Source organism: Monopterus albus, unplaced genomic scaffold (genome assembly GCF_001952655.1).
Source record: "Monopterus albus unplaced genomic scaffold, M_albus_1.0 scaffold202.1, whole genome shotgun sequence".
Taxonomy (NCBI): domain Eukaryota; kingdom Metazoa; phylum Chordata; class Actinopteri; order Synbranchiformes; family Synbranchidae; genus Monopterus; species Monopterus albus.
In genome coordinates this window covers 676,645-685,271 of record NW_018128082.1, presented here as the reverse complement: position 1 = coordinate 685,271, position 8,627 = coordinate 676,645, and the positions used below count along the sequence as shown (strand labels likewise).

General features: G+C 39.1%; 1 protein-coding gene across 1 annotated transcript in view; it reads right to left on the bottom strand.

Annotated features, from left to right (window-relative positions):
* Positions 1-8,627, bottom strand: part of dner (delta/notch-like EGF repeat containing) — a 43,871-nt gene that overhangs the window by 20,194 nt on the left and 15,050 nt on the right. The window contains exon 2 of the mRNA XM_020618217.1: positions 9-134. Within this exon, the coding sequence (XP_020473873.1) occupies positions 9-134 (126 nt within the window). The remainder of the gene's footprint in view (positions 1-8; positions 135-8,627) is intronic.

Here is an 8,627-nt window from a genome sequence, read left to right as displayed (position 1 = left end):
AATTAATCACATTTCTCCCCCTCATAGCCCTCGGTGCACTCGCAGGTGTAAGCCGGCTCCCCCTCCTCCCCGCCATCGCTCCGGCTGCAGTTTCCATGGAGACAGGGACTGCTGGCACATGGGTCTGTGAAAAACTAAAATAACAGAAAAGAAATAAAAACAGGAAGAGGTAAAGAGAGAGACAGAACAAATACACTATTGTCTAACAGTGTTTTTCACCTCTGTCACTGCTGTCCTCTACCAGCTGAACACCTTTTACTATGTCGCTTTATTTAGTGAAAGCTCTGAGCATCAACCTGGGATTCAGTTTCATTTTATGTGGTCCACTGTGAAGAGCCAGAAATTGTATAAATAATCCAAAACTCTCACTGATCATTTTCCTCTCTCATGCCGCTCAGCTACTTCTTTTGTTGTTTCTCAGATACCTTTTTACTGCCACCGGTCTGCTCTTTTCTTTTATTACATTTTGACACAAAATAAATTGCTGCAGGACTAGAGTACATTTCTCTGTCTCTCACTCCATTTTTCCAGTGCACACAGAACTACACCCATATAGAGATTTACATTACAGCCCCAAACAATCTTTCCCCATCATGCAATGATGAGGAAAACGTGCCCTGTCAGACTCCTTCATGCTGGTTTCCTTTATCAGTAAATGATCATATTTAAAGGAAAATACTCCTGTAGGAATGTTGAAGGTGAAAGAGGACAAAGCCAAGCCTGCGAAGCTTAATGCCTGGCACAGTGCTGCCTTTGACTTTCAGAGCCTTCTTGGGCTTAAGAATGTCTCTAGACCTGCTGCTGTTTTATTTTATTTACTGAAGCAGCCTCAGGTACAGTATCTGCAGTTCCAGCTGTCTGATTCAAATGTGCTCAGATAACAGTTGTAACAAAACCAGGAGAAAAGCAAAAACCCAGGCTGGGTGAACAAAGGGATGCTAATGATGCCCAACTTGGTCCCGGGTACAAAAAGATGTGTATTTGAGCATCTGCTTGTGCGCATGTGTGTGCATGTGTGTAAGAGAGAGAGAGAACAACAGTGTCATTAACAGTCCACTCTCTCCACAGCTGAGTCACAGCTCATTAGTGCTAATCCGCTCAGGTTTTTACTCGTGATGCTTCTATTAAACTTTCTCTCTGTGCTCTGTAGCACAGCGGTCCCAGCGGTCCCAGCAGACCACTCTTCAGTCCTTACACACCCTCCTGCTCTTATCTCCAGTTAAAACCGCACCAGGGCTGGAGCTTATCCACCTTTAGAGAACAACAACTTAAAGGAAGCATAGAGAGCTCATGAGCTTTTTCATCTGCCACTCCTGATTTCTCTTGCATCCTAGCAGTTCCCATCCAGACTGCTAGGATGCAAGAGTGCACAGAATACGCTCTAAGAAAGCACAAGAACGAACACAACAGAACTTAATAATCAGTGTGATCCAAAGTCTGTATGACAGAATCTTTGCACATTTAACTGAGTAATAATTTCTTGCTGTGCTGTCTTGCTTTTAATACCACTTGTCCACTTTATTAGGAACATCTATACAATGTAATGCAATCAATAATGCTCACTATGGCCTGTTTTTTTTTTTTTTTTGTTAAAAATGTACAAGAGGTGTTAATTCAGCGGCAGGTTATGTTATTAAATGAGATTATAATTACTGCAATATTCTGGATGAAACATTCAAAACACCTCTGACTATAAAATGGTTTAGTTCAACACTGCTGCACAAAAATAAAAATACAGTAATTCTAATACCTCTCTCACAGCGTCAGTCAAAATTGAAAAATATCTTTGTGTTAACAACATTTACGGCAGAGCGTTTGGATTGGATTACATTAGATGTGACTCCATCTTTCCACTCTGAAACAAAAAATGAATTGAGAATATTTTTAATCAATGTTGCCTTAGTAAATTTTATCTTAGTAAACATTACCTCAGTAATGATATGATGCTTTTTTTCTTTTAAAGCACTGTAAATTAAATTGTTTAGACTTCTGACTTTATTTGAAGATATCTCCATGGTCAATAAAAATTCTGATGCTAATTTTTTTTTTCAAAAATTTTAATTATTTCAATAAAACATCTTTAGTTGATGGCAACAATAATTGTTTGTTGTATCTCTAGGGCTAATTAGTTAGCTGAATGTCTGGGTAGATGCCATTGGTTTTTAGTCATTTTCACTGATCTGGTCGACTACTCTTTTATTTCCCAGTTGCACCTGTTAAGGCAAGATAACCTGCACCTTTATAAGTCTTACAGTATGTTCAGATTGATGACAACCTAATTTAGCTTAGCCCACTAAGTGGCAGGTTAAGTAAAAACATACAATATGTGCTTGTATGGAATATTTCACATGTTGGTTTATGAGCCAACATACCTTAGCATTACTATGCAGTGTATGTGGCACTTACTAGTGTTCATATATTCAGACCAATCTTCCTGCAAAAATATTGTCTGTTATTATCTAGTATTAAATAGCTGATGTGCCCTGGGATCTGGAAAACCATGAATCAATTTCTTCTAAACAGCTGATAATAATCCACATTAGTTCCTTTATCTATATTCCCACGGGAACCAACAAACAGAACAAAAAGATCCCGAGAAACCAAATTAATTGCTTCACAAGATGTTGTGATCTATTTACTAATTTAGGATGGCCGTCCTGAAGAGGGAGGATCAGTACAGGTGGGTGGAAGCCAACAGCAACGCTGCTTAAGATACTGGCATCATCAGTTTAACGTAGTGGAGGGGCTGGATGAGTCTGTAGATCTACCACACACACACGCGCACACGGATGCACACACACATACTGTACATTCTTCAGGGTATGGTGGGGAAACACATTTATGCATGTGCGCACATGCATATGCATTTCTGCACACTGGACTGGATCTAAAGAGATGAAAGCAACAAAAGAGACAAGCATCAGCATAAAAGAATAAAAATGAGAGAATGTGGAAAACAAGCAGAAATTCAATGGTAAGTTTATGCATTTAGAACATCATAACTTAACATTGAATCTCTGCAAAAGAATAACTGAATTTAACAGTATAAACTAAACATGAGACATCAGTCTCCACATAGGCAACACATCGGTAGAAGTTAGCCGCATAAATGACTGACTAGGCCTGGCAAAAAAACACCTACATATTGCACAGCTGAGTTCAGTGGCACCAGACAAACTCAGTGCTACATTTTCAGGAGGCTGACAACCTGACAACCTGACATCCTTCAACAACTAACAAAGACTTTTACATTAAAAATGTTACCGACACCTTTACAGGAAAGTAAATGTTTATACTCTGTTGAAGCAGCCAACAAATGTGCTGCTGATGTGCTATGTTAATAGGCTGCAGCAACAAAGTCCTATTAAAATGAATTTTGGGTAAATTTGAGTTTTGAGTTTACCTTGACATACCACATGAAAACATGTTTAACATTCCAATGTTTGGCATAATTTTCTTCAGCACGACCTCAGTTTTTTGACCTGACAATTATTTGTACATTTTGACATACAACATCAACATGCATGATCATTGACTCCTCTAGAGCAATAAGGGCTCCACAGCTCATTTAAAAGTGTCCTTGAGCATGTCGTCATAGTAAATCCCACCCAACCCAGGAGATCTGATGCTGTCCTCTGACCTTTGAGAGGTGTGAACATTTCTCCACACAGATTAAAAAAATGTTATTATGCCTACTGCCTGCTAGCTGTATATCACTCTGTCCAGGGGCTGAGTTGAGTTGTATTTCAGCCAGCTGAAGATTTAAGAGGTAAATAGAGCCTAATATTACAAAGTTAGTGGGTGGTGGTGATAAACAGAGGGCATGATTAGTAAAGGTGGTGTACTGAGGAAAAACAAAGCAGCAGTGGGATGATTTACTGTACCTATTACTCAGCAACTACTAATTCTATAAACTGCTGTTGGATAAAGACGTGCTGCAAGAACTCTCAAGAACAGTCTTGACCGAGCAGTATGTAATCCATCAATTAAAGCAAAACAAAGATCAGTAGCTGGAGTTATGATTTCTCTTTTTTTCCCCCTAGTGTGAATTCCTTGAATATGTCCAGGAAATGACTAAAATGCTGTATGCAGCAGCAGCAGCAACAACAACAAAAGTGCATTTTCATGGGTGAATGTCCAAAGTTTTCTATCATCATTTCACTGAACAGAGACTGTCCTGCAACATCAGTGGTCAGCCTGACTTATACTTTTGTTGCTGGATGGGAAAATGTGCAGATCCAACCACAGTTAAGTACAGGTGCAAAATAAAAGTTCAACAAAATGTTGAAAACTTCATCTTTTCCTTTTAGTCTTTTTTCAAACTTTTATGAAAAGCCTTCTCAGTTGAATGGTGCTGTAATAGCAGTGTCTTAATCTCCATGGTTTTGGAATAAGGTGACTTAAAAAAGAAAAGCTAATACATGGATTTAATGTAGTACCTCTTCTTCTAAATCATGGCTTGCTGTGAATGAGCGGATCAGCAGCCGAGTTCAACAAGCTCTTGTGAATCTTTTTCACTACTGGAGATACTTCACCTAAAATTTACCTTTTGAATTCTAATGAAAATAATCTCAAAAATAACAATGATAAACTGTTGGCAGTTTTCCCTAAACTTAACTGTTTTGCATTTTGGGCAGCCCCCTGCACAATGACCCTATTAGGATATAGCAAGTGAATTACATAGCTGACACATGTAGGGCCAAAAGAACGAAAAATAAAACAGGTAACTCTTTATTTTACAGGTCCAGTAAAGTAAAAAAAAAGTCTACTGAGTTGTGTTGAGTTTATTATTGACTTTCAGATGAATTTCTGAACCATCACAACATAACAACTAACACTAACCCTCACCCTAATCTAAACTTGAATCTAACCTTAACACTACAACCAAATTTTAATGGGTCCTCACAATGTATCTTCATGCAAGAAAACCTTTTCCTGTAATCGTGTTTGTCTGTGAGAGAGAGGTGGTCCATGAGAGGCTATGATCACTCAGCAGGTTGTCTGGAATTGTTCTACAGCTCCTTTATAATAATTAAGATGTGTTGCCATAGCTACAGTAGCTAGGTAACATAAGAGCAATTAGCACATTGTACAGAACAGTGTGTGTTTTCACACCCCCACTGCACACGGTCTTGGCACACATAGTCTCAATATTTGCACAAAAAGTCCCATCGTGTTGCAGGGGAGAGGATGCATCTTATAATCCACTTACTTCTTCACCTGGGCTCTTTATCACCATTTTGCCATTTTCCCTCAGTCAGAGTGACAACACCCCCCCACTGAGGAGTGAGAACAGATACAGATAGCACTAGCTTATTCACTTTCTCATGAAAACACTTTCACAGAAGCAAAGAAAACATCTCTGCAGGATCTCCGAGAGGATAATTTTGTCTCATAAACAGCTCCTCCAGGGGCACAGACTCCAGTCACAGTAATGCAGTGATGCCACGGTGCATCTGTAAGCAGTAGGTATGTAACTTTGTTTTGTGAAAGCATTTCATGCTGCTGTTTATAGTAACTGACTCTAAATTTTCTACCTGCTCTTTCAAGATTGCTGCTTCAACTACCTGGAGCTCATCGATCCTTTTCATCAGACCAGCTCCAACTTGAAGGAGCATTAGTAGAAACTTCACGTGACGTGTCTATGGGGTCTTATATTTCATATTTTACTACTGAGAGATCTACTTAAAAATATGTCTCTCTGATCTGGATCCATCTTCTTTACAAGCCTGACGTATTTATCAAACATTAACTGTTTGCAGAATTCAACACTACAGAGAGAAAGTGGAGCATCTCTCTGAAATGTGTAATCACACAGGAGCAGAGCAAATATCGTAAAATATAAGGCTGGAAAGAAAATACAACTGTGTAACACACACAGGCCTTGATCCGTACAAAACCCTGCCAGTCACTACATTCTTCTCAATCAAACAACAGTTCAGAAACACACTGCGTAGCTGCGGTTAGGGAATTACAACCAGGAGTATGTGACTGTAACAGCCAAGGGAACAAATGCTCTATAATTATATAATCAATCACACAGCAATTAGCTAGTTGAACCAAATTAAACTTTCATATAGCCAGCAGTAATTTTTACCTTGAAGGTACTGTGTGCAATGTGCACCCAGAAACCAGCTAAAACAAAATATTTAATTCATGAAAGTGACAAAATAACACATGAAACTCATCCCTCACTGGTGTCATTTTCCCGCTCAATATTCTCTCCAGTTTCTCATGAGGTTTGAGGCCTGGGATGTGATCCAACTATGTAAAGACAAAAAAATAAATAAATCCAGAAATGAAGTAAATACAGTCATAAAACCATGAAAGCTGCTGCTGGTTCATAATTAACTACATTATCAAGGGAAAATGTACTAGTGTGGATATATCAGCTTTTATATAGCCGCAGGAATATGTGTAAGTACAGTACAATACACAACTCTTTTACATTTTTAGCTTTGTGTTCTGACAGTAAGTGCCTGGAAAATGATGCCCTTTCCCCCAGTGCATTGTTGCTTTACAAGTCGAGTGAGTCAGGAATTTCAACACAGCCACGCAGGAGAAGTGGGCAGGATGAAGCATAAAAAAACTAATAAACTAAAGAGGATTCACCAAAGCAGAAGGGTGGTTGAAACCATAGAGGTGCTGAAGACACAGAAGCTACTGAAATATAAACCAAGTGGGAATACACATCTGAATAACACACAGGACAATGGACTGCGAGACATACAGGGGTCTGTGAAAATTCCAAGATAAGAATACTAACACATGCACACACGAGGCAAAACAATACTAATACACAGCTATTTTAAACAGATTGTTCTGGTCAAGTTGAGTTTCAGGGTTGTTGTTTTTTTTGTATAAATCATTATATCATGATGCAAGACTATGTCAGACATGTCTGTCCTTGGTAAAAGCAGTTTTCTTCACAGGCCATGGTGATGAGGCATTTTTTACAAATGAGTCTGATCTCTGCTCCTTTTCACGCTGTAATATAATAAATGGATAGAAAACGAGCTGCATAACTATAGTGCAGAATAAAACTGTAGGACCTGATTTGTCACAGTTACTGTGAATATTTTAGGGTATGCCTGGGGGCTGGTGCTAATTTTAAACATTGAATAATGGTCTTGCTTAATGTTGAAGTCTATACGGTAGAAAAAAATATGAACAAATTCACCCACACTGTTGAAATATGAACAAAACAATTGCTGCATGTTTTGCGTATACTAGATATGAATCCATCCATCCATTATGAGGGTCGCGGGGGGCTGGAGATTATCACAGCTGACATTAGACGAGAGGCAGGGTACACCCTGGACAGGTCGCCAGTCTATCACAGGGCTGACATGTAGACGAACAACCACTCACACTCACTCCTATGGGCAATTTAGTCACCATTCAACCTAAGCTGCATGTCTTTGGAGTATCCAGAGAACCCATGTAGTCACAGGGAGAACATACAAAGTTCTCCATCACAAGGAGTTGTTAACAGCCTGTTTCCTTTCTCCTCACATCTTACACGGGCGGGACTAAGACACCAGGAAAAGGTACAAGTGAGAGAAATGATGGTGCTTATAAGAGACATGGGATGTACCTTTACTGCCTTCATTATTTTCAAGACCCTAGTCAAATCTCAGAAACAAAAGCTAATTCTTCTACAAGAAAGCCAGACCTTTACAATAAATAAAAACTAAACTGAATGTCCACTGATATTTCCTATTCCTCCAAATGCCCTAGTTTCCTCCTACAATACAAAGACAGGCAGGTCAGGTGTGAAGATGAGTGTTACATACATTTCTCTGGCTATATTAGCCTTGTGATGGACTGCCGACCTGTCAGGAGTATATTTCTGCTCAGTTTATGCTGGGTTAGGCTCTGGTGCACACCCCTGAACCAGAGGTGTGGATAGAAGTAAAATAATCAAATGTCATGACATTTGAGCATTTGCAAATGGAAAGCTAATCAATCACCTGCCTAACCTTTGTCTTTTTTTTTAATCAAACCAGTAATATTCAAGCACAGGTTAATGCAGTTTTTTCAGCAATATCCTGTTAGTATTCCATGCAGACATTATTACTGTTATGATTTATTACACCCATCAGCCAGAAAACCATCCAGCATGAACCCCCTCATGATCCAGCCTCATCACTTGCTGTCAGAAGAAACACAGTTTGAGACTTTTTCCTGTTTCTCTCATGTCATGTCATGAGTGAAGGAGCAGGTAAATTAGTAGGATGTGCTCGTATTAGTGTCATTATTATCAAATAGCTGATAGCTAAATGTATTTTTCTTGCATTTTCTGTAGACTTTCCTTTTCAACGTGCAGGGTCCTTTAAACCTACTTCCATCAGAGTCATTGAACCTGGGACACAAAAATAGCAGAGACATCCTCATCTTCCCACATTATGAAAATGAAACATTCTAATCTTTTGAGCCTGCAAGTAAATGTGAGTAACTGTGTTGTTGTCATCTTGGGACTGTGGCTCATTAAAATATATTAATGCTCTTGTCATATGGGGACCCAATAGAAACAGACCAGTGACCCAGTTTTGGGACTGTGCCTTAGTTTAAGAGACATGACAGTGTCAAAAAAGCAGACAGACGTTAATCAAATTATGAGCTGG